Source organism: Alligator mississippiensis, chromosome 1 (assembly GCF_030867095.1).
Source record: "Alligator mississippiensis isolate rAllMis1 chromosome 1, rAllMis1, whole genome shotgun sequence".
NCBI lineage: Eukaryota > Metazoa > Chordata > Crocodylia > Alligatoridae > Alligator > Alligator mississippiensis.
In genome coordinates, this window is record NC_081824.1 from 441,808,537 (window position 1) to 441,835,525 (window position 26,989).

General features: G+C 40.6%; 1 protein-coding gene across 8 annotated transcripts in view; it reads right to left on the minus strand.

Annotated features, from left to right (window-relative positions):
- Positions 1–26,989, minus strand: part of YAP1 (Yes1 associated transcriptional regulator) — a 126,176-nt gene that overhangs the window by 20,436 nt on the left and 78,751 nt on the right. For 2 of the 8 annotated variants that reach the window (XM_019482026.2, XM_019482024.2), the window contains 2 exons: positions 9,024–9,217; positions 6,821–6,868 (listed from right to left, as the gene is read on the minus strand). In XM_019482026.2, the coding sequence (XP_019337571.2) occupies positions 6,821–6,868; positions 9,024–9,217 (242 nt within the window). The remainder of the gene's footprint in view (positions 1–6,820; positions 6,869–9,023; positions 9,218–26,989) is intronic. The other 6 variants (XM_059721053.1, XM_059721063.1, XM_019482025.2 and 3 more) reach the window with 3 other exon arrangements.

The window sequence follows — 26,989 nt, forward strand, 5'->3', positions numbered from 1 at the left end:
TTTCTATTAGAACTCTTTGACCTTCTAGAGGCACAAATACAAGTATGACAAAATTCTGGCTGAGATTACTAAGACTTGACCTCCTCCTATTTCTGTAAGCATGTCAAACTTTTCTAACTACCTCAGGGAAAATAAAAGCTTAACACTCCTATTGTTAGTATGAAATTCTAATTTTGGATATTATGTAGAAACACAAAATGAGAGTCAACTCCTTGGAGAAAGTGACTTTAGAGTGATCTCAGCACTTTGCAACTTATCCAGCTGTTCTTTTCCAAGTTTGTTTATTTTAGTTAAACAAAATGTTATATTTACAAGCTATTCATGAAATGCACAACTCATTCAAACTGAAGCTGAATGCTCTACTAGTGTAACAATACTATACTCGAACTCTATAACCCAAATTAATAATGTGGTCAGTGCCCCCTTCTAGCAAATAAAATATGTACAGATGTTTAAGAACAGCAGTGCAGAGACATGCCCAGCAACAGCAAGCTGCGGCTGCTGCCACATTTGCAATTGCAAATGCACGGCTGCTACCACCTACCACACAAGCTAGCACCAAGTGCGGTCACCCCTATCTTTACCACCCCTCACCCCCACTATTTAAGAATCTTGTATTATCTCAGAAGCAAATGGGTCTGTAACTTCAGCTTAATCTGTAAAAGCTTATGTTTTCATATACAAAATCAGGAACAAATCCTTGCAAGCAATCTAAGCAGGGGTATGGTTACACTACACAAATCAGCCTAAGCATCTTTTATTTACAAACATATTGCTGCTCAGGCAAAGACCACATCTAAACACTAAAAAAGAAGAAAAGGAACTTGTTAAAACTATTAGGGAAATGCCCTTGTTTGTAGGGTATAAACAGATAATTCTATTATCTTCAGGCTTATAAACTATGAATGAAACATTTTTAGGTCCTACACCTGCACTGAACCTAGCAGAACGCAGGCATTTGTTTTCAGTACTAGGTCCTCGTTCAGTAATGTATAAAATGTAACGTTCACTTTTCTACTGTTTTTCAGTTTGGCAGTTACTGTTCCCAGAAAACTCTTAAACCTTTAAAATGCTCCTGTAATAATTTGTTCCTTTCTCAGCCTGTAGGTTTTCCTGTGTGTACCTCTGACTGAATACAAGAGATATTCTACCCAATCACAAAAGGAACTAGGCAGCTAAAACTGGGTTTAGGTGGCAGATTAGGCATCTAAATCCTAAGTAGAGACCCTAACTCTCTTGCACCCACAAGCAGCCATTTAACCCAGCTCAAGAGGCTCCTAGGTAACTAAACTCATTAGGTTCCTCCCTATTTGATCTGAAAGTTGCCTATATAGCTACAGTTGTGCCATCTGCACATGTCAAGAACTTGCATATATCAAGCCCCATTTGGGCTTAGAATCTAAGCAGAGCAGCACCTACGTAACCTGAAGAGCCACAAACTAGCAGGTGTGTTCAGGAGATGGCTACCACACACTAACCAAAGGAACTTCATTCAAGAACACACTGAACAGGATGTGGTGGGGGTATTCACCTTGCACACAATAGTTAGCATTAAGAGCCATTGTCTAGGAGACCCGAATCCTAAATTTAGTCCTTAGCGTCAGACTGCATTTTAAAACGCACTAAGCCTTTAGATAAAAAACAAACAGTAATAAATTCTCAGAGCAGGGAATGGAACCTGGAATTTTTCCATGCAGGTGAGCGCCTCAACCACCAAACTACAGCATCAGGCTCTCTGTCATTCACATTCCTTCAGGCTGCTTGAAACCTGCATTCCTTTCCAAGAGTGGCATAGTTGCAACAAAAGAATGACCCTACACAGCCTAGGCTCTAGCCTGGCAGCTACTTGACCACCTACTTCTTGTAGGAGCTGGGAAATGACTGTTTGAATTCCCACAGGCCAAGGAGGGATTATAAACTAGCTTTCTATTTCTTGGGCAAGAACTCAAAACACTAGGCTAGTATAGGCAGGCAGCACCCACATCCTCAGTCAGCAGCGTCATCTTATAAGAAGAACAAGCCCTCCTGTATTCTTTGCGAGGAGGCTTTTAGGCATCTATGCGCAGAAGCAAGTCCTATGGTCTACGTCTTAAATTAACAGAAGCACCTTCTCTTGCTGCTCTTACTTAGGTGCCTATGAGCAAGATGGGAGCAGGAATTCAGATATATCTTTGTATTCAGAATTTCTTAGCTGAATGCAACTCTCTGTTCAGCATAGATTTCTTGGATCTTTCTATGCACAGTAAAGGGGGCCAAGACACCTAACCCTGCACTATGGGGTTCACTCCATTGCCATGCATCTAAAAAGCAAGGCATTGGTAGCACCTAACTCCATTGATCTGGCACAGTGTAGAAAAGTTTCGAACCATTTGGCAAATACCTAATATGCATAAGCAAGCCAGATACATTACAATGCAATTACCAAACATGAATGGAATCTTCAAACTGGGTTTTGACTCAAGAATCATGTAAGAATCCTAATTTTCATAGGCTTGTATTCATTTTGAAAAACTGGCTGATACCTAGCTATTTGAGCAGCCTCAAGACTTAAATTGCTTTTGCATAATTTCTAGCCTTTAAAAAAAGAAGAAAAGAAAATATTCTAACGCCTATTTTCCTTATGCAACATCTGTTGCATCATTTTTAGGACTTAATTAGAATAACATCTGAGTACTAGTTTGACTGTAGTGAAAGCACTGAGATGGAGGTGGAAATGATGCTATATAAGATGCAAATGAATAAACTCTGAACCTGAAAACAGCACAAGTATGCATTGGAAATTCAATGCAGTGTGCTACAGCTCCAGTGTAGTCATAAGCACTAGTCTGTAGGGAGTTAAAGACAAGTAAAAATGCAGGAGAAAAGATGGATTCATGAGCTGTTGTCTCGCTGGAAAGATAAATGCTTTCCATGCACCTGGTTATATAGACAAGTGGGCAAAAGAGAAAATAGCAAAATGATTTTGCCTTTAAGTCCATTAGAAACTTGTTTCTTGCCAAAAGGAACAATACTTTTAGTTTAAGTTACGCATATGTAAAAAGAAATATTCTGCCCTGTAACTTCTGGCTGTTGATGCTCAAACATCTCCCACATTTGAATGAACAGAGAAGCATGAAACTCCTTGTACTATTAATAGTTTTGCTTTCGCCACATATTAAACCAATAAACAAACTTAAATTTAACTTAGATTTATTGTCCTGAGTAAGTCATTCAGGTATGCAATTCTAGGAGCCAAGGAATATTTATAACTACAGTACCCATGAAAGCTGAAACACAAATGCTGCCTTTCCAGTAAAATTAATGAATTGAATTTCACATTTTGAGCATTCTTCTGCCAGTCAGCATGCAGCCTAGAGTCTGACCACATAGAACTCCCTTTCACTAACTGGGGCTGTTCACAGTCTGTCTTGTTTACATTTTCTAGACACTTTTGAAAGTAGTATACTAGAGTGCTCCCTGCAACATTTTTTCATTTCTTAGCAATAAATTAAATTAAGCAACTTCTTCATCAGATCTTAACTACGTAAATGTGAGCTGAAGCGCTGTCTGAACACTTTCCTTTAGCAAGTTTCAACCATACCAATGGACCATAAAACAATGTTAGATTCACACACTGGTGTATTAAGGAATTAATATTCTGCCAAAGAATTTCACAGAAGTGCTGTCTCACTAACACCCCAGATCAGCAAAACATCTCTGTTTAGGACCGCCCAAAGAATATGGTTAAATAATGTCCTAAATCACAACCCTCAACCCTGGTAGTAGTAGAGATGCTATTCAGTGCAGAACAGATGACTCAAATATCTCATATTAACTGCCAAAGGCAAATGACAGCTAAAAGAATTGGCAAGAACACTTGATTTTTGTCCCATCAGAAGAAAACGACCAAAGAGTCCAACATTATCTTATTTGGTCTCAAGAGTGGACTTAAACAGGTCAAGGTAGTCTCAGGACTGCCAGTAAAGTCAAAGTTTCCTTACCACAAGGTCAGCATTCACTCCAGATGGGAGAAATCCCTAACCAAATGAAAGCACTGAGATACGTTGAGTTTTTTTGCACAAGGGCTCATCTGAGAGATAATGGCTTCTTTAACTTCTGGAAGTAAGACCGTTACAGGACTTAATTAATCTAGTGATAAGAGTGCTGGATCCAATTTGGAATCACAGAAAAGTTGGGACTGGAAAGAGACCTCAGGAGGCCATTAGTCCAATTCCCTACTAAAGAAAGGTTTATTTTTGTCTAAACCATCCTAAGCAAATATTTGTCTAATCTGCTTTTGGAAGCTTCCAAAGATGGTCACACCTTGAAGCACTTTCAATACTTTTTGAAACTTTAAAAGAAACAAATTCCCTTCCCCCTGACCCAAACCAAAAAAATCTATTATGGGAGTGCTAATCCAGTATGAATTGATGGATTTTATCTGTCAAGCACAGGAATGATCTGACAACAATAAGCAGTCTGCTGAAGAAATTTATCACACTTTTGTATTTTTTCCCCAGGTGAAGACAGGAATTTATCATGCTGTCCAATACTTATAACAGTTTTGCAAATTGGGACTTCCAAAGTACTACTGATAGGAAAGGCCAAAACTCTTTGCAAGCATAAGCTCTCAATGCTTTTTTTTAATGTGTTCAAATTTCCTTCCATCTCTGACCGCTCGTTACCTTGTTAGAGTGACATATGAAGAAATCATTAAATATGCATTCAGATTTTGTTATACAACTAGTGGAACAATAGCTGTCAGGCCAACAACAGAGTGACCTACTGTTTGCACACTTCTGTCTCTCTCAGGTCACACTCTGAAACCCAACTGAATCCCTTACCAAAAAGGCAGACTATATAATAGGTCCCACACATCCTCTTGGGAACAAGGGCGAGTCTGATGTAAGCCTGAACTAAACAATCTCATACGTAATCCTGATATTCCCGTATGCCCATTCACCTGTTCCAGCCTGTAGAATAAGACTGAGGGTGTCACTTAGATGCTGATCCAGAAGAGGTTCACATGATTATGACTTACAAAAGCCACCACTAGCAAAAATGTTTAAATCAATCCTGATCAAAGACCATTGTGTTATTTTGTACCTGTTTTAATTCATTCAACTATTATACACGACCCCATAAAGCACACTATGCAGCAAGGTCCCTGTAGCTTCTGTACCATTTTGTGTTGCAAGTAGAAACCTGAGTATTTTCAACCCAATCTTGTTACTGAGTTAAATATGAAAATGAACAATTGGTACTATGTTCACTGTACTATTTTGTTCTTAACTTTATTAAATATTTATTTGCAACCCAATATCTTTCAACTTGATGTATATTTTTGTGTTGTCCACAAGCACCTTTGATGGCTGCTGTAAGAAGAAGAGAATGTGGAAGTTCTGATCTATGAAAGGGGTAAGGTGGGGAACATACGAAAAAAAGGATGCCAGCTTGGATGCTAGAGATATGACATCTAGAGCTCAGGAAGAAAAGCATCACTTTCCCATCCGTTGGTGGCTACTTGTGTCTTAACTTGAATTTAAAGGAGAGACTGGAAATGGAAAGAATTTGAATAACGCCCCTCATCCCAGTGTAATTTAGGGACAGTTCTCCCATTCTTGACCAGTGCAACCAACAATGATGTAAATACATATTAGGTAGCTGATTCTCCAAAGAATGATCACTGAATTAGTTAATAATGGCATTTTAGTTACCACAGTTAGTCTTCAGAGGTTTTTTTTCTTCCAGGGTATCAGTTAGACTTTGGAAGACAGCACAGCACATGTTTTCATGAAGTCCTTATTTTGAAGATTTCTCTTTACAATGTAAAAGCTTATAGAAGTTTTGTAAGATAAGTTCTGAAGCTCCATTTGGCAACACGGCATGTCCTGGGAAGTAACTCTTGTGGTAGTGGAAATGTGTAATATTAGTATCTTTATTCTGTTTTGTTTCCCTATTACAAAAACAACATGTAGCTTGTATGTGCTATTCAAGTTGCCAATATGAATAATATCCAAAGAATGGGCATATTAAGAATATTACACATGATGACTGTAACAAGTTCAAAGTGAAACTAAGGCTTAAGACATCTAGGGAAATACACCTTTCAAATTAAACATTCCATTGCTTTCAACTCTCCATGGTCTAGGAGTTCACATTCAATTATTTACCCAGAACCCAGTTATTCTTTACATTCTCGCTATTTCTTTTTCCATAGTTTTTTTTTTTAAATCTATGCACAAACTATATTTGTGCAAAAGCCTGTTTAACCTGATTTCCATGTTGTACATAATTCAATTCCAGAAACTATTTCAGCAGTTTAATATATTCTTAATGATACTGTATTTACAAGCTTGCTGCCTTTAAATCCCTTGCATGCATTTTAGATGAGTTTATTTCCTCAACTTACAGGAGCGTTAATCTCTAGATGGGATTTGTTTAGACAAACTGTGCTTAAGAACACCACCACATTTCAAACATATGAATAGTATTTGAACACCACAAGCTACTCTGTGTTATATTTAATGGGAGGTTAGATACATTATCTATTCTGATAGGATCAGAATTGGTACTTCAGTATCCTCAAGAATGATCAACAAGAGAAAGTTATTTGCAATACAATGCAAAAAAAAATGTAATAAATTCCCCAATTGTTTTGAGACTGAAATAATATTGAAGTAATGTACCATTTAAAACACAGATGTTAGGGTCATGACAGTGGCTCGAAAAAGCGAATGGCTAGTTGTTTTTCAGGATGATTTCACAAGCTCCTCACCTAGCCTAATTTAATGCTTTTTTCCCCCTTCTAATTATGCTGAAACATCAGTTAAGAGCCTACCTGATGTTTTGGAGAATTTGCTGTGCTGGGATTGATATTCCGCAATGCCTAAGAGTAAAAAATAAGATGGATACAAATTACTTTAAAGCTGCATGGTTCAGGTGTGCAGGCTGACTTACAAACACCATCCTGTAGTATCAAGTCCCCAAGACAGCCCAAGATGAAATAGGATAAGAGAGTTAAGAGCCGATGAAAATCACCGCACAACGAAACAAAAAAACTGAGTACATGAATGACATAGAAGCTTAAACGCCCAGGGGAAGATTATGAAGGAAACTGATGGTCACTCCATCCAAAGTTAGTCAGATTTCTCCAAGAAAACTGAGGGAAGAAGGAAATTAGAAGTCCTATCTAAGAGCATGCTAGCACAGGGTAGACGTTTGTTGGAGGATTAATAGCAAAGCAGGAACAACAGAAGCCCAGGTGCTGAAGCAGAGAGAGACCAGATGCTATCTTAAAGACATGTTTTTATCTGAAGTATTTGAAACAAAACGAAAAGAAAAGAAAAAGCACTGGACTCTATAAGGATCTCCCATCTTGTATCCAGAGATGATAAAGATACCTACAATCTGGCCCTGAGTACAAAAGATCATGGGAGTTAGATTCCAGGACAAGGACAGTCGACTGCAGGTGATGAAGAAAAAAAGAAGTTATCTCTGGGGACATGAAGATGTTATCTTCTGGTATAAAGCCCATCACCCAAAATGAGAAGTGAACAGGATAAGATTAAGGTTCTTTCTTGTCAAAGAAGAGATTAGTGCTTCAGCTAAGTCAAAAAACTTCCAAATATTCTATAAAAACTTAGAATGCCTAAATATCTAGGACAAAAGAACAGTCAACTTCCTACCAAAGATACTGAAATGAATAGAACTTTTGTTTACTGGAACAAAATATCACAGTCTCCAGAGTAACTCGGTTGCAAAAGCTAAACCAAAATTTGTTATCTATAAATCAAATCCGGGTAAAATGTTACATTAAAGGCTAGTTTAAAAAAAACAGAGTAAAAGGGAATATAATATTCAACAAAAGTTTGGTTGGCTTTAAGTGAATACTATTGGAATTACTTCCTTGTCATGACAACGTAAGACCTTTCTAATGTAATTTTTTTTTCATTTTCCTCATGTAAAGAGCTGCTTCTAGCACAACATATAATTAGTATAATAATGTGTTTCCATCCATTACTAAATGGTAGATATATGTATTTGTTATGTCCCTACCCAACATTAGATATAAGTTTAACAAAACTGCATTACATTGTGTTTTCTTTTTCCTCTATTCCTGCTAATATTGCCATTACTCGTTGAAAAGACTGTGCTGTTAACTAAACAATAGCAAAAATGTCTATATTTTCCATCTTCATAGTCATTTTAATCAAATGAATCTTCAGAATATCCTATGAGAAAGGCAGTCATTGCCATTTTATGGATGGAGAAAATAGAAGCAAGAGTTTTAAATAATTTAATCAAAGTTCACAAACGAAAAAAAGTTGGAAACTGAAACCCAAAGTTCCCAATTCCTAAAGAGATCCTCAAGTAAATAAACTCTCAATGCCCATTTTCTGGTACTAGAAAAGTTCTAAAAGGAACAGCTTAAAGTTTAAGCACGAGTCTGAAATACCTGCACATAAGAGAACCTCCCGTTCAAAGCCAAGAAGGGTTGATAATACATTTTCCAACTTGACAATTCATTCCCAATTGGATAGCTTTCAGCAATAAGACAATTCTTCCATGTATAGTACAGAACTTTACAAAGACTTTGGGATCCTTCTAGATTGCAACGTATTCTAAAAATGTACCTTTTTTGAATAGGTGTCTATTCAAAAGGGTTTTTGCTCCCCTAAAATGATGGTTAAAGGAATGCTGTAGGCACCCAGCCTTTCTGCCTCCTGAATGATTCCAGGTTTACTGGACATGAAAAAAACCTTCTCTCTCTGATAAGATCATCAGCCTGTGCTGCTTTCCTAAGTTTGCCACCTGAATATCAGTAAGCGAAGAATTCTGCTGAAGCAAACACCTTTCACAAGGTATGTCTGAGGCTTCCATGCTGAGCTGATGATGCAACAAAACAAAGGTAGCACAATCCTGCAATCCTTCTGGGGCTTAAAGCCTTGCATGTGGTCACTCATGCTTTACACTCAAAGTACAATTTAAGCACAACAGAAACTTACAAAAATAAGAAGATATAGTGGAAGCATGTGTCTAACCTGTGGCCTCACCTGCCGAAGCAGTTCTTGATGCTTCAGTCGCAGTCTCTCTTTCTCCATTTGTAACTGTTGCAATCTCATCTGTTGCTGTTGATTGGAATTGCCACTGCCCATCACACCTCCTTGAGGACTCTGAGGAGCTAATGAAGGTGGCTGCTTCACTGGAGCACTTTGGGTGATTCGTGGATTCATAGCTAAGGAGCCAAAACAATATATATTTTAAAACTATAATTCAAATATGTCTGCAGAAGAAAAAGAAATGTCCTTAATGTGATTTATATGAAAACTCATAATCCCGTACAAACCACAACCGTACAAACCATATATCTATATTGATTCTCACAGGATGTATGTACAACCAAAATAACTGTTTGTCATTATTGTGATTTCACTGTAATAGTCCAGATTTTCTGAAGAGTGTGAACCAAAATGGCATGCAAATGTTTGAATGTCTGGATCTCTATTTAGAGGTAGTGCAAACATGCAACTAAAATAATAAAATGGTTGCAATCAAAATATTATGTTAAAATCAGAATGATCATTCACATGATCTAACTTCCATAATAGTAATTTTTTTTCAAAGTATCAGACAAGTCCGGTATATTCATCTAGATCTAACAGTATTGATATTAGAGAGCACTAAATGTTTGAACAACAGAACATATATAGTGGATCACCTAATTTTAAATTGTGTTATTTTAATAACATCCCCTAAAATGTATTCTCCAGTTTTAAATAATCCTAATAAACTGGAGTTTCTACTACTTGGCTTGGAGAAACGAATATATCTCATTGTTACATAAGCATTTTTCCTTAAAGTAATTTTTTTTCTTTTCATTTCATCCAGTACCATTTAATTACACCCTCCTGTACATTTAAAGCATATAGGACCTCTGGTTAAGAAGCCATCATTTGACCTGGGATGACAGGCTGTTTCAGCACAAAAGAAGAACTGATAGCTCCTTTAGACAGGGTGAATTTTCAATCATAGAAGAACACCTAGAAGAACACCTAGAATACTGTTAGGTATTTTCTAAGAGGATAAGTTAGTAACAATCCTCATATTTGACTTAATTTCCACTATAAAGGATTCTTAGGGCTTCTTAAAGAGAAGTTGCAACACTGCTGCTGTTTGCTATAGACCTTTCATCCTCAGCAGAAAGGTAACAGGTTTCATGCTACAGAAGTACCTTTTCTTTTTTCCATGACGTTCTACAAAGATTTAACTACTTTTTATAGTGCTTTACTCTTGTAGTTTCTTTACTTCCACGATGATCCCCATAAGCACCCCACTCTCCTAAGTAGGAGAACCACATGGGGAAGAAACCCCTCTTTCCCTGAGATGGCAGAAGGAGAAAACTATACCAGACTCTCAAAATCTACTCTACATTCAACACAAGGCATCTGTAAATCCATAATTTCTCATTTTGGAAAAACAACCTGTTTATGTTAACTGCAATGGTGGAACTCATTTTTGCATTGTAGAAAGTTTAGGATTTTGCTCTTTAAAGAGCTGGAGGAAATTATGCACAGAGTGGGGAAAAAGAAATGAAAATCTATATCAAAAGAGCATTATTTAGCCTGCATCCTGGTGATGAAGGCTGCAGGGAGACCTCTGATTTTCCAAGATAAAAAAAACAAAATCAAATGCCAAAATGTATAGGTATTTAGAAATTGTTGTTATAATGACTGAGGCAGTGGTAGATTTCCAAGTTGCTTTAAAATCATAAATATATCAGTAAAACATTGTGTTCAACTGATTCATATATATTAGAGGAGTTTCATTTTAATGGCAGAAAAATGTGCATTTTGAGGGAAGAATTTGTGATTTTTAATAAGAGAATTTGCCATTTTTAAACAGAGGAAACCAGGATCCCTGCTTATGATACAGTCTTTGATTATATGATCATCTACTACTAATTTCCCCTCTAGGTTTCATGCCTCATTCAGTTCAAAGGTTGAAAGAAGGAACAAACCAAAGTTAAGGCTGCACAGACAGCAAACCATAAACCTGGCATTTCTCAACTTTCGAGTACTTGGGTTATTTAGGTTGCAAAACTTTCCTGTAATTTTTCTAAAATTGTTCCAGTAATTACAGCCAATTGCAGAAGTTGATATTAATCTGTGAATTTCATCAATGTGTTAGACATTCTATCATTCAGATAAAAAAAAAATGTGCGTGTTAAATTAGTTCACATTTATACATTTATATCTTTGTGGTACTACTTTAGAACATTTCAGCTGTACTAATATACATTTTTCCATAGCTTTTTATTCATAGCTTAAATAAATATGGCAATCTTTGTAGCTGTGGATTATTTTTGGGAATCAAAAATATCATGGTATCCTATTAAAACACAAAATCCATGCCATTCACCTTTAATTTCATATTAATAGTATTCCTAAAAAATGTCAAAGTACTGGAAAGTGCTGATTATCTGAAAAAGAAATGTCAATGAAACTCATTAACTTATGTGTATTTATATAATAGAAACTGTTTTTCAATCAGTCTCATCTAGAAGTCAGCATCTTTCACTATAACAACATTTGGTTTTGATTTAATTGTATTGTTAGAATAATTTGGGGAAAATGATTAAAAACCTAGGCACTAATTATATGTATAATTTAAAAAGTAACTATATTCTGTTTTCAAATTCAGCAGTGTTAAAATTAAAGTATTCTAAATGAATTTAAAGCAACGACTAAGCTATTAAAGTACTGAACCAGCAGAATCACAACTACTGTTATGTATTTAATTCAGCCATGCTCTTACTACGTCACAGAAACTTAATATATTTAAGATAAATACAGGAGTGAGCAGAAACTGGGTCAGTATCCATTCCAGCTTTAAACAGTTAGTTACCAGGTTGTTTGTCTATAGGCTAAATCTTTGTTAGAAGATAAAAGTAGCAAGAAAGTATACTGGTATTGTTATGTAACTTTACAAGTCCTTAATACAGAATATTGTTGAAAAGTTGTTTGACATGTTGTTTTGTATTTAAATTGGGCCATGCTGTTAACAAGCATTAAATATTTTTAAACACTGCTAATGGCTTTTCAAACAGCTATTTAAAAATGTGTTAAAGGTAACCTAAAAGTTTGTGCTACTGCAACTTTGGATTAAAATTTATAACAAACTAACATGATATTTAAAAACTTAAATTGTGGATGGATAACTACTAAAAGGAGAAAAAAACCCACTGAAAAGACAGCCTCTGGCTCTCTACAAACACTTCATGGTCAGGCTACAATTGGGGTGCACAACACAGCCTGCAGGCTGCACACACCAATCATGGTTCTTTGTTAAAATATTTTACTACGTGAAAAAGATTTGAAAAGTAAAGTACTGACTCCTTGGTCCTCACTTTAGGGCTATCCATTAACTTGCATATGCATGCCTACACTATCCCTGCTTGCAAAGCATATTGAGTGCTTGAATCTGATGAGGGAAGATCATACTAATGGTCACCCTCCATTGGAAAACTGTCTTACACCTCAACCCAGTTGGGAGTTGGGCACTCCCAGTTTACACATCCATGAAGCATGAAGCTCCAACCCTATGATGCACTGACATGCTGCTAGGGAAAACTGATGCTTTTCAACTTCACTCTCATGACTTTTTCTATTGACCTCGAAGGTCGCATCCAGACAAGCAACACATGCATCTCTTGAGGCATCTTAAACCAAATGAAAAAATGTTTCCCATGCTGCACATATGCAGCATGGGCTCAAAATCCGATACCTGGATTTCCAGGTATCAAATAAAAACACCCTGGAAAACAGTGGCGGGACAAGCAGGGGCTTGGACCACCAGAGACACTCTGGCATCCAGCCAGAGCGTCTTTATAGTGCTCCCAGCTGCCCTAGCACGTGTGGGGAGTGTGGGGGTAGGGAGGCTGGTTGGGGAGCGTGGGCACCCTGCAGGGCCCACAGTGCCCCCCCTCGCGGCAGCAGCTGTGGGGTGCTCAGGACTTGCTGTGGCCAGAATCCCCAGTAGCGCAGCACGGCCTGATCACCTCAGAGCTGGCACCACCTGTCGTGGGGCCAGTCCGGCTCAGCATGGCACCATGTGGGGCCATGCAGCTTCAAGCAGCACCAGGGCCGCTCAGGCTGTCACCTGGGGGGCAGTGCTGCTTGCAGGGACCACATGTCGTGCCAGGCTGGGTCCTGCCTCCACGGACCCCTCGTGCCATTGGATTGGGCTGGTTCCAGGGAGGCAGGACCCGGCCCAGCACAACACGCAGTTTCCATGAGTGGTGCCAGCCCCCGGGTGACAGCCCAAGCGGCCCCGGTGCTGCCTGGAGCCGCATAGCCCCACGTAGCGCTGCACTGAGCTGGGTCAGCACTGCATCAGGAAGCACAGGTGGTGTCAGCTCTTGATCATTTTGAACCTGGTTTATATGCACTGAACTTCTGTTCTGTTACAGGTTTAAACCAGTTCCTGATCACTTAAACTGGTTTATATTCATCTTCTGTCCTTAGCTTTGGTGTCACACAGATTTTAGGAAATCAGACTTTGGGATGCAGTTCTTTAACATATTGTTTATGTATATTAAGTCCCCGGTAACTTTTGAGTACTGAAAATCAAAATATCTTTTCATTATTAATATTCTGGCAGTTTCCACTTATCGACAATATTTTTACTACTAGGGGATGTATTAATACAATTTTAACTCTTGATGCTGAGGACACAAAGTATGTAAGTAGTCTCTTTGGGCATCCACACATGCAGGCCACACATGCGCTTGCAGCAGCTCAAACAGGAGCGGCACAAATTTGAGCTGGGGATTTTTGCCTCAGCCCACATGCCCGGACATGCACTTTGGTGTGGGGCAGATTGTGCCACTTGGGGCAAAATAACCTTGCCCAGCTCCTCCTGGACCTGCAGCCAGGGGGAGCTAGAGCTTGGTACCAATACCTGTGCTGGCGCCAGCAGTAAAAAAAAACCTGCCCTGTGCTGACCCAAGCAGTATAAAAACTTGCCCTGGTGAGCAGCTCAGAACTAACTGCCCTCAGGAGCTTCTGAGGCCTGGCCAGTTGGTATCTGGGGACGCTACCCCTTCTGCCAGCTGGACTGCTGAAGCAGCCCTAACCCGGAGTGGCCCCTGACCCCTCTACCCACTGCAGCAGGCTGGCAGGGGGAGATGCTGCCTGGCTGTGACCTGTGGCAGGGAGCAAGTGCAGCATGCAGTGGCAGCCACCTCTGCCCCCCCACCCCGCGCACAGATTGAGGGGGGCTCATGTCCCCCGGGCTTCCGCTTGTCCCATCACCCAGCCCAGCCAGGGCTCCACTCACCCCACCCTCTGCTCCTGCCTGTGTCCTGCTCCCTCCTTCACTACGGGGGCCCTGATCTGGCCCCGGCCCCTTCCCCCTCACAGACTGACGTGCTGGTGGGAAAGCACCTGCACATACGCTCAGCCCCCGCAACCTCAGATCGACCGTCCGAGGCTCCGTGATTGACCAGTCAATCGACTGGTTGGTGACCACTGGTCTATTCACTTGCTTGCTGGTTCAATCTAGGCAGATTAGACTAACCTGCAAAGATTAAATCAATTCTGGCTTGGGTTTTCTGAAAGTCTGTACTAAGCCCTAAAGATAGGTTTTTACAAAAGCCCCCGTCTGACCTGGTAACATAAATCTCAGCAATTTCACAGTGGGAGTGCAGCTTCTTCAAGATATTTCAGCATATCTGAAGAAAGTTTGGGCTACAAAAATAGTGTGGACTATTTTATCATTAGTTTTGGATTTAAGTTTTTGTTGTTCTCAGAGTAAGGGTTTTAATCCTGGACAATTCATTTCAGAGCAGACAGGCATTTTAAGGGAGAAATTTCTTAGAATAGAACTTTGTAAGATCTGAAGTATGTTAACAATTAGAATATTAAAGAACAATTAAAACAAGTCATGTTACCAGTTAAGTCTACAAAATAGCAAGTAAGGAACTAGCATCATATAAACAAAACTTTTTGAGGTTTTAATTATTGTAAAGTATTTTTAAGGTTTATTTTATAGTAAGGATGACTGTGAATATCGGAAGGGAGAAGAAAGCCTTTAAATGCTAAGAATGAATTTAAGTGCATCATTCTTAATTTTCAGTTAAAAAAAAACCACAGCATTTCAAAACATAATTATTTAATGCTAGGAGAGAAAACAACATGGTTCAAACAAAATGACAAGGAAAATTAAAAATGTTTATAAAAACTTTAAACCCCTTAATTCTGGTTAATCACATACCTAAAGTATCACCCTGGGGCAATCTTTTGTTTTTGCTATAAAGTAAATACCCAATAAGAAGCAGTGAATGATCGTCAGAATTTGAAATGTAAAAGGCTGATGGATAGAGGCTCTGTGACCAGTTGAGGAAAGGAGTACTGAAATCTGCACAGTAAAGGCTACCTAACACTATCAGTATAATCTCATGTAAACATATTTGTTTTTGTGCACCTCAGATGCACCTCATTTTAAATGGCTTTAATTCAAAGACAAACATCTTCATTTATCTACTAGAGCTGGGATTTATCAGTTTCCTGATGTATCCTGTTCCTTACCTTCCTTGGGTATGGAAAGCATTTAAGTATGGGGCTCTGCACCCACACAGGGCAGCAGCAAAGACCTCACAAGCAGACAAGGAACAAACAAGGCTTTGTTTCTAGGGGAAGAGAAGGGGATTTGGGGGAGGGGTAAACCAGCATTTTTTAAACAGGCAATGAGATATAATTCCCCCCACCCCCCCATTATGCACTCTTTTATAGCTAGAACATGGTTTAGCTTCATATTCTGTAACCTACAATCACTTATAGCATAATACGCATTTTGGAAAAGTTTTCAGTTCCTGTGCTTTTAAAATGTGAGATTAACTATTCTATCATCACCCAAAGAACAGATAATGGCATAGATAATGAATACATGACAGTTATGGAAAAATTAGACCACCCTTCACATGCTTAAGAAAAGAGGAGTAAATAATTACTTCTTGTTGGCTTTTCAAAGAAAAGAACAGAGAAGCTATAACAATTAAGACATAAGGGGCCAATTTTCTGCTGCTATAAACTGGCATAGCACCTCAGAAGTCACAGGATCGCTGCCAATTTATAGCAGCAGAGGATCTGTCCCAAGACCCCCTCCTGCAGATGTATAGAAAGACTGCTTACATGGAGAATGGAGTGAAGAAAGTAAAAAAAAAAAAAAAAAATCATCCTTTTATTAACTGCTTCTCAAAACTACATGCACTCTCCAAATCTGTTTTTTTTTTCTCTTTTTTTCTATGTTCTGAAAATGCTAACTTGCTTTTTTGACAAGTAACAATCAATGTGACTGTTACAGAAAGAATGGAGAATACTTCTTTATTTTCTCATTTATTTTAAACAGGTGGCAGCATTATGTGCATATTTTTTAAAGTTACACTTTATTCAGTTTCTGTGGTTTATATAGCAGAGAGGAAAAGGTTTTGTTTATTTAAATAGGAAAACATGGTATAAAGATATATATGATTAATGGTGGGATTTGGGCAAAAGAATATGGCTCAGAATGCTTAAAAAGAAATGTTAACATCTTTTTATAAATATGTTCCAGTAGCTTGTTGTTTAAAAATCCTACTAGTCAGCCTTCTGGATAGCAATATTTATAATATATTTTGCCCTTCCCTTTCAGGGGATACAAAATGATTTGAGATGAGTGTTATAAACATCAAGAGAAAACGAACACAATCAAATAATACCACTACCTGGAAACCTGCTTGGAGAGGAACCCGAGAATCCCAGAAACTGGGGAGAAACTGGATGCAGACTGACGTTTAGGTTCACCTCTTGTTACTGCAAATCTGCAATTAAACCTGACACAGGCAGTGCCCATTCCAGCTTTAAGTACCTGGTTGATTTTCAAATTCTCTTGGTATGTACCTTATTATTACAATTTGTCTACAACTATAGATTACAAACTTTACATATCTCATTCTTGTTTATATTAAAATGAGATTAGGTTTTTTGTTCTTCTGTTACTGAGGCAACTGATATTTCAAAAAGATGAAATTAATGTAGGCAGGTCTTTGGAATTTTAGTTTTCTTTAAAGAAGGCTGCTACTGTTTGCAAAAAAATAAAAATCAATTAAGAACTGCCCCTTTTGTATCCTAAAACACAGAAGCACAATGCTATGAGCCCAGGTTCCCAGAGTCTACAGTATCAACAACTGGCCACCCTCTTACTCCTGCTTCACTTGAAACTAAAATGCTGCCACAATTAATTCATTAACTTGCAGTTTTGTTTTCTGCAGAGCAATGGACAGTAATGAAGAGTAATTGTACAGAGTACATCCAGACCACTAACTTAAATATCATTCTTATAAAGATACTACTTTTTTACATAATTAGCAGTAGAAATATTTTAAATACGAGATTCAGAAGCAAGCACAAGCTGATACAATAAACATTTCTGAACTGTGCAATATCAATCCAGGTTAGAAAAAAACCCAAAACAAAAAACGGTTTCTGTACTGCTTTAAACCCAAATTGAGTATTAAGATAAAGTCAATTAAGAGACATTAGCTCTTACTCTAATATCTATAGAAACACATGCCTCCAAGAAAAGCTGGTACTTTCCAGAACATTCCAGGACATCAGAAGAGCTTATTACTAGATAAAGGCATAAAATAAGTATAAGAAAAAACAGGCCTCTTCAGTTGTCTTAGACCAAGTCCTGCATTCTTTGAAAAAGGTACATTTACAAGAAGTAGAGAGCCAGGTTTTCACTGGAGAAAATCAGTGTAGTTCCTGAACAAAGAACTGGCAAAATGTATTCCCCTTAAATTGTTCTCAATATTAGGCCAATGTTGAATTAATAAAACATTCTCTGTTATACAACAGTATTAGTGGTCTTCAGTGTCCCTTGTGCACTTAACTATCACATGTTGCTTTCTATGGCTGCATACACATTTTCAATTGATCCAGAAAAATTCTCCCAGTTTTGTTCCCCTGGGAGAAAAAAACTAGTGGGAGAGTTTACCACTGTGTAAGGAGCCGAGCCTGGGCTGTCGACACTGTCCAGCCAGGGGGTCCCTGTGCAGGCAATCCCAGTGTGCTCTGCAGGCTCTCCTGGCTCCTGGAGAGTGCTGAAAGCAGCTAAGTGCACAGGGCAATGCTAACTGGCTGGCTGCCCCAGGAGACCACGTGTTCCTTAGCAATCCCAGGCTCTCCCCCTTCCCTCCAAGCTGTATGGCTCAAAGAGGATCAGAACTTATCTGCTGTCTTGGCTGTAACAGGCATGTCAACTTCTCCAGCTGCCTGCAACACATCCCTACCCCTCTCCCACAAGCAGATGGATTCTGTTCCTGCGCTTGCATAGTGCTTTGTGAGAGGATCCTGGTGAGGGAACCCCTATCTAGCTGCACATCGGAGGTGGTGGGCGAGACGGTGGGGTAGGAAATGCTCACGGGTATGGGTCTAGTCACATGGGTTAAGGTCTGGTCAGGTAGGCAAGGGTCTTCTTGGGTGGGTTCCCCCCACTCTGGAACCGAAGCAGCTAAACCCCACCACCTCTGGACTTGGACAGGTGCACCCCTGCCTCCATGTACATGGGTGCCTTCACAGCTCATGCCCCCCACCTCGTGTTCAGACTTGTAAGACCCTGTCCCCAGTACCCAGAGCTTACCCCACCCCGCCAGAAGAAAAATCTTGTAAGTCTGTGCTCTTATGGTTTCTCCTGGGAGAGACTTTCCTGATAGAAACTGAATGTCTGGAGATGGCCTATATCAATCCAGGCTAGACAGCAGTTTCCTCTTCATTAAAAGTTTTAGGAAGCTAGATGATTATATACATTTTTAAAATGATAATTTGCCTTTAATATCTAGATTTTTCAGAGGCAAAAGCATTTCTTTATATACCATAAACCCAACAAAAATAGTTCAAATAAGCAAGACTTCCAACATCCATTGCAAGCCATCAATAAGTTTAGTAGCATCTTGCTAGCACAAAAATGTACATAAAAGTGCATGCTGCATCCTTATTCTAAAAATAACATAGCTTGAAAACAGACAGAGCTAGTCAGAAGATAAAAGATAAACACACAGTTGATGCTAATTCTAAGTTAACCCTTCTACAAAAAAAATTGCTGCAGTGGAGAAATAATGTGATCTACTCACATTTTTTAATGGCAGAGCTGTCACTTCTTTTGTAAACCTAAACAATTATATTGGTTTACATAACTGTTCCTTCATTAAGGTTTGGCTAGCATAAAGACGGCAACACAAAGTTAGAACTTGTTCCCGTTTCCCTAAAGGAATAGTACAAAACCGCTTCAATACTCAGGATATACTCTTATATCAGGATAGTTAAAGTGGTGTAAGACAGCACCTTTGTGAATCTGAGATCTCTCACCATCTGTTATACCTAGTTGAGTACTTTCTTGTCACTTTAAAATTTAATAAACCCTTATGTCATGATGTAAAACACGGCAAAGCAGCAGAGGCCTAATCCAACACAGAATCATAGAAGTCGGGTCGGAAGGGACCTTGTAGTTCTTCAAGTCCAACTCCCTGCCTGGGCAGGAAGAAAACTGGGCTCAAATGACCCCAGCCAGGTAGGCATCAAGCCGCTTCTTAAAGACCCCCAGGGTAGAAGCCAGCACCACTTTCCTTGGAAGTTGGTTCCAGATCCTAGCCGTCCTAACTGTGAAGTAGTTCCTACGGATGTCTAATCTAAACCTACTCTTCAACAACTTGTGGCCATTATTCCTTGTTATCCCGGGGGGTGCTGGGGGAAACAAGGTCTCCCCCAAACCCTTCTGGTCCCCCCTAGTGAGTTTATAGACGGTCACAAGGTCCCCCCTCAGCCTTCTCTTGTGAAGGCTGAACAGGTTCAGGTCCCATAGCCTCTCATTGTAGGGTCTGCCCTGCTGTCCCCAGATCATGCGGGTGGCCCTCCTCTGGACCCTCTCAATGTTGTTCGTAACCCTCTTGAAGTGGGGTGCCCAGACCTGGATACAGTACTCCAGCTGTGGCCTGACCAGTGTCGCGTAGAGGGGGAGGATCACCTCCTTGGCCTTACTTGAGATGCACCTGTGGATGCACGATAGGGTCCAGTTAGCCCTGCCAACCGCGACCTCGCATTATCGACCCATGGTCATATGCGAGTCAACGATGACTCCAAGATCCCTTTCTGCCTCCGTGCTCTCAAGAAGGGAGTTTCCCATCTTATAAGTGTGCTGCTGGTTACTACTGCCCAAGCGCAGCACCCTGCACTTGTCTGTATTGAAACGCATCCTGTTTTTGTTAGCCCACCCCTGCAACCTATCCAGGTCTTTCTGCAGTCTTTCCCTCCCTGCTAACGTGCCCACCTCACCCCAAATTTTGGTATCATCAGCAAATTTGAACAGGTTGCTTTTCACCCCATCATCCAAATCGCTGATAAAGAAAATGAACAATGTGGGCCCAAGGACTGAGCCCTGGGGGACTCCACTGCCCACTTCCCCCCTGGTCGAATATGACCCATCCACCACCACCACCACCCTCTGAGTACGACCCTTCAGCCAATTTGCAATCCATCTGACTGTGTAGGCATCGATGCTACAGTCGCCCAGTTTTTTAATGAGGCTGGCATGGTCGACAGTGTCAAAGGCCTTGCTGAAGTCCAGAAAGAGTACATCCAAGGCGACACCTGCATCCAATGCTTTTGTGACCTGATCGTAAAAGGCAATCAGGTTGGTCTGACATAACCTGACCCTAATGAAGCCATGCTGGTTGCCCTTGAGCATCATCCCCGATGCCGGCCCATCACAGATGTGCTCCTTGATGATCTTCTCAAAGAGTTTCCCCAGGACTGAGGTAAGACTGACGGGCCTATAGTTGCCCAGGTCCTCCCTCCTCCCTTTTTTAAAGATGGGGACCACATTGGCTATCTTCCAATCATCTGGCACCTGGCCCGAGCACCACGAGCGCTCGTAAAGCCGTGCCAAGGGCCCTGCAATAACCCCTGCTAGCTCCCTCAACACCCTGGGGTGGAGAGCATCTGGACCTGCTGATTTGCACACGTCCAGCCCCTCCAGAAGCACTCTAACCCGGTCCTCCTCAACCTTAGGTCTTGAGGCGTTCTCCTTGAGTCCGTCTTGAATCCCGGTGGGGGAGTCCCGGTCCCTGCACAAGAAAACGGAGGTGAAGGATTTGTTAAAGAGGTCTGCCTTCTCCTCTGGCGCAACCACCAGATTGCCCAGTGTATCTTGCAGGGGCCCCACATTTCCAGGCGCCTTCTTCATCCTCCCTATATATTTGAAAAAGGACTTTTTATTATCCATGATCTTGGATGCTAGTCCTAGCTCTATGTCCACCTTAGCTTTCCTAACAGCCCCCCTACAGGTCCGAGCAGTGGAGGTATACTCTTCTTTGGAGACAGCCCCGCCACCTTCCACCGGGTGTACGCCACCTTTTTGGCAACCAGGCATTCCCGGACGTCCTGGGTGAGCCAGGGGGGCTTTTGGGCACTCTTACCCCCCTTGGTTCTTGTTGGGATCATCACCCCTTGGGCCCTGAGTATCGTCTCCTTAAGGAATGACCACTCATCTTGGGCACCGAGTTCCCCTGCCCTCGAGAACCCCAGCACCTCTCCCACCAATCTCCTCAACTCATTGAAGTTGGCCCTCTTGAAGTCTAGGGCTACTGCCTTGCTGCAGGCCCTTGTCACCCTGCACTGGATGATGAATTCCAGCAAGCGATGATTGCTATCACCTAGGTGGTCAAGGACCTGGAGCCCCCCAACATGACAAATTTGCATCCGGGGGAGGGGGTGGGAAATCAGAGGAAAGCAAAAGGAAAGATTATGAAGAATGCAAAGCTTGTCTGATGACCTCTAGCAAATTTTTAAAATCACATATTGAAGGAAAACTAACATGGAAAATCCCAAAATCAAAAGACTACTGCTTTTCTCACTTAAGATATAGAAATACATACCCTGATGCAGACTTCTGTAAAATGGGACACACAAGAGGAGGAAGGCTGGTATTAGGATTTCTGAAATAAGGTACTGATAGACTGATAGCTAATGTCTAATTGCTTTCCATTTTTCCAGTTTTGTCATGCATCTATGGCAACAGATTGATAGTCTCAAAAGCGAAGTACCTTTTCTTGTACTTCAGGATACGGTTCTGACAGCTGCAAGCTAAAATAGACATTACCAGAGACAAGGTTCCTGTCAGAAACAAGTGATGAGCTTTTTTGAAGAACAAGACAGAAAGAATTTGGGGGCCCTGCACTGAGAATGAGAATGAGTGAGCAAGCACGGGCACTTCTTTGATGGTTTACAGCAGGCGTAGCTCCCAGATCCAGTGGGATGTTTTGTAGGCCATAGCTTGCACACTAAATTGGATGCACAGGGTGGCACGGAGCCCAATCCTGGTGCGCAGACCCTGCCCGGCTGGAATCAGGATCTGGAAAGCAGGATTAGGCTCTGACCAGACAGAGGTGGTGCCCAGCTGATCCCAGCTGTGTTCAAGTGGCCCAAACTAGCCCTGCACCATTCACTGGTCAAAAAAATGTGAGAACCATTTTGAAAATGGGACTTAAAAAGCAATGGTCAATTCGATATCCTTCTTGCTGTAATAGCCTCCTCAAAAGAATGGAAACAAAGAAGGGGTTGAGCCCCAAATCCTAGAGGCAAGGATTTCTTAGGGTGGTATCTTTTACTGGACCAACTGCGTAGTTGGGAGAGAGTTAGACAAGCTTTCTAATGCACGACATTCTTCAGGTTTCCCAAACTCCTAGGCACAAGCGACTCCCTGGCAACAGACGCTTCAAATGGCCAGAATGAGAAGCAACTTTGCCAGAAAACTTACTTCCCAACAGATTCAGCATTATTCTTCATAGGCTTTTCTCCTCTGCTGTGGAAATGTAATTTAAAAATGGGGGGGGGGGGGGGGGGCGCAGGGATTTTGGTGCAGAATACAGTAACAGAATATTCCCTGTGAAATAAAGTCTGCCATGAAGAATAGGAAAAGAGGACTTGACAGCACATTTTATTTCAGATTCCATACTAGAGCAAAAGATCTTACTATCACAAGTCTAATTCCTTTAGTCCCACAGTCTTGAATGACTTGCTATGCCAAGATATGACCAGATCAGATCCGCCCCTTACTTGGCCCCATGTGCCAAGCCTACACCAAATCCAGCCCACAGACTGACCCTGCCTGGAAGATCTGGCCTGTGGGGTGGTCCTGTGCCACTCCTGCAGGCCCCACAGGACCAGAAGGTTGAGCACCACTGATTTAGAGCAGAGGTGTCAAAATCACCTGGAACTATGGGCCGGGCCAGATGAGGGGCATAGGCTGGGCATCTGGATCTAGCCAGCGGGCTGTTTTGCAAGCTGCTTGCAGCACACGCGCTATTTCCAGCCCCGTACGCTGTATCATGTACCTGCCCCAGCCCCATGTGGCACGCAGTGCATGAGGCCAGTTCAGGATGTGCACTAACATGCAGGACACAGTGCTGGTCTGGGGCATGCACTGCATGTGGAGCTCATGCTGGACTGGCTCTGAGATGTGGGTTCAGTCTGGATCAGCCCTGTATCCAGCACTCAGGACCAGTCTGATGATGATGCCACATGCAGCACACAGCTCAGACTGGCCTTGCGTTGTGTGCAGCCCATGCCAGACAGGCTTCATCTGCTAGGCCAGGGCCAGCATGTGTTGGATGCAGCAGGCAACACTGTGGGCCAGACAGCATGGCTGCACGAACCAGATCTGGCCCACTGGCCAGATCTTCGACACTGCTGATTTAGAGATAGGCAGTTCTCCTTATTCAGGTCTATGTTGATGACTAGGCTCAGAAGCTGTCGACCCAGTTTCTGAGGGCCAAGATCCAGAGTACAACAAAACACAGGTGCATTAGCTGGGTCTGAAGACCTCGAATCCATCCTTCAAACGCTTTATGCCAGTCTCAGCTCTTCTATCTTCAGTTCTTCTGTTTATTTTAGCACTTTCTGATTACATAACTGACCCACTCAGCTCCGGGGCATTGCTCAAAGCCCAAATTTCATTGAAAGGCCAATGAAAGAGAAGAACCTTCAAACTGTGCTCCTTTCAAATGCAGGACAAGTCTCAAAGCCACTGAATGCATGCACTCTGCCTAGACACTTGGGACAGTATGCCTAACTGAATATTTTCTTTAAGCCTATCCTCTACTCCAGCCATATTAATGAGAAACACCCAAAAGACAACTATATGTTATTCAAGTGCTAAATAGAAAGCAGAGCTTTGTTTAAATCAAACCCCAACCTGATGAGGAGACTTAATTACAGAGAAGTAGAGATGGACTCTCTGACAGAAGAGGAATTGAGCAGCAATGGTCTACAACACTGGGTCTGAGGAGCTTGTTTGCACATACCACTTAACAGCTTCACTGTTTTCAATAGCTTTTCACCTTGCATGGTGACAGGATCTGTAAAGCTATGATCAAACAATTCTGAACGCCGCCTCAATGTTATTTAAAATCAAAACAGAAAATTATACTTATATTGAGTACCCAAAGATGAATTCATCTAGGATAGCTTGCTTCAAGTGCTCCCAGTCAACAGCTCATGGAAACAAAGCCCTTAATGGAAGTTAGGCTACAAAAAGGCATGGCAGTCCTCAGAAATAAACAGGACTTTCAATTCTTACTAATCACTGAAAGGTAAACTTCTAAGTCACTCAAATTTTATTTAGAGACACAGCACACATTTTGTGAAAATCTACACATGATGAAGTAAAATAAACACTAGGCACGAGCTAGCTCTGTCAACAAAACTATAGTGTGTACCGTGCTGAAGTGGCCTGAGAAGGTCAGACGAGAGAAGGAAACAAGAATAAGATTTTATACTTTCTTGGCATGGATGATAAAAATGTAAACCACAATACAACACATACAACTTCAGATTTCAAGGAAAACTCCTTCAAGCTCAACAGCAGCTAGCAGCTTGTCTCTGTTTGCCATCACTCTAGATCAGAGGAGCCCACATGCTTTTTTCTTTCCTGCCCCCTTCAGTTACACTTGAGCTCTTTGACTGAAAAGGCCTGGAACAGATTAAAAGTCCAACCACAAAATAAAAAGCCTTGGCATGTACTCAAGCCTGTCTGGGATACACATACACAGTGGGCCCAAAAAGGGAAACTATGCAGCAAGAAAACCGTATGCAGTCTTTTGGACATTTCTGACCTCGTTCAGTTTAACTGCCACAGCCTTAACATTTCATGGGACTTCAACATGCTCAAGACAAGTAGTTGTACCCTCACAGCTAAGTCTGCACTATTTACAGGAGTTGAAATTAGTTCTTAGAAATGACATGTGTCTTACTCATGACCTTTGTTACTTAAAAGCTTCCCTTCCACCCGTCAGGTTTTCATTCCAGCTGGCTACCCAGGCTCTTACCATTCAAAACCGTAAGCCAATACACAGAATCGGAGGAAAGTACATTTCCTGAGATTACCCAGGGAAATATAATTGGCATGTCTCTCTTCATTGTAAAGTGTAACACTATTTTTCTAAATGACAGCTTCCTGTTTCAACCTTATTCAAAGTTGCGCTTTACTAGCACAGGGCTTCGCAACGCACAAACAGGTCTGAAACTCGGAAGGCGAGCGTTAAAGCCAACATGGACATCTGCCAAAGCTGACAGCTTCCCATGTATGCCCCACCTTTGACTCAAATTGCACAGTGGTTCAACCTGTCTACAAGCCAACTAGCAGTTTATGAACAAATTGTAACCATGCAGAGTTTTTTTTGAAGAGCAGATGGATATTTATGTTTAAAAACACAGGGCTACAAAAGGAAAAGAAAGAAAAAAAAGCTAAAGAGTTTTGAACAGCCATTTTAGAAATGCACTGTTGAATTTGAGTTTTGCAGCATTGTGTTTATATGGCATTCATGGAGTTAATGCCTCTCCCAAAAGGGGCCCACAGTTGTTGTTAGGTCAACCCCTGTAAAGCTTCAAAGGCTTTGTATCCCCTCAGCCTGACCTACTCAGTGATCTGCACACTGTTTTCATTTAGTTGCGCTGAGTCCAAGACTAAAGCTTGAAAACCACAATGATCCCCTCTCTCTCTCTTTATACTGTTTTTTCCATAGCTCTGGAAAAAATACCTCACAAATCCATCCAAAGAAACTGAAAATAGAGAATTATGAGGATAACAAATCAACTAATGCACCTATTCAAACTTACAGACTAAAACCAGTGGCAAAATTTTGTAAAGGAAAAAAAATTCTATACATATCAACCTTTTCTATAGGATACCTAACTTATCATTGTGGGTTTGCAGAATATTTTGTGCTCTGGAATTATTAATACTTGTTAATATTTTATTGCAACTTTTACAACATTCTCTTCTTATTGCATTACTTAAAAAAACAACAACAACCAACCAAACAAAAAAACCTTACAGTACTGCTGTAACATGAAAGAATAGCTCCTTTAACTGTCTGAAACATCCACTTCATTGCCCCTTTGTTATTTTAATTTAATTGACTACTTCTATATTCAAACTCTGTAACAGTTAGAATTTTTCATGCCTCAAATAAGAAATTTGGATAATGCCACCAAACTTAGACATTTCTCTCAATATGGTTTGAAAAAAGAAAGCTCTCTCATGATCATCACTGTGACAAGCTGGAATTATAAGCTGGTGTTTCTTTCAAATGCATTTAATTAGCATTATATGTTTACTATGAGAAAACAACTGCTTTAGGAGAGCATAAAAGGAGTTATGGAATCAAAATTGTATCCAGTATAAAGATTTTTAGTTGCAAGCGGGGATTAAAAGCTTTGTTTATTAAGTAATTCTGGAAATGCGGTGTTTGGGAGCCCTCAACCATATGGTAAAATCCTAAATCTCCAGTGCTAGGAATAAGGTATGAATTTGGGAGCCCTCTGAACCATATGGTAAAATCCTAAATGTTTGGTGCCAGGAATAAGGTATGAGAGATGATAGAAATATATACTTATGTTTTTCAAAAGATTTA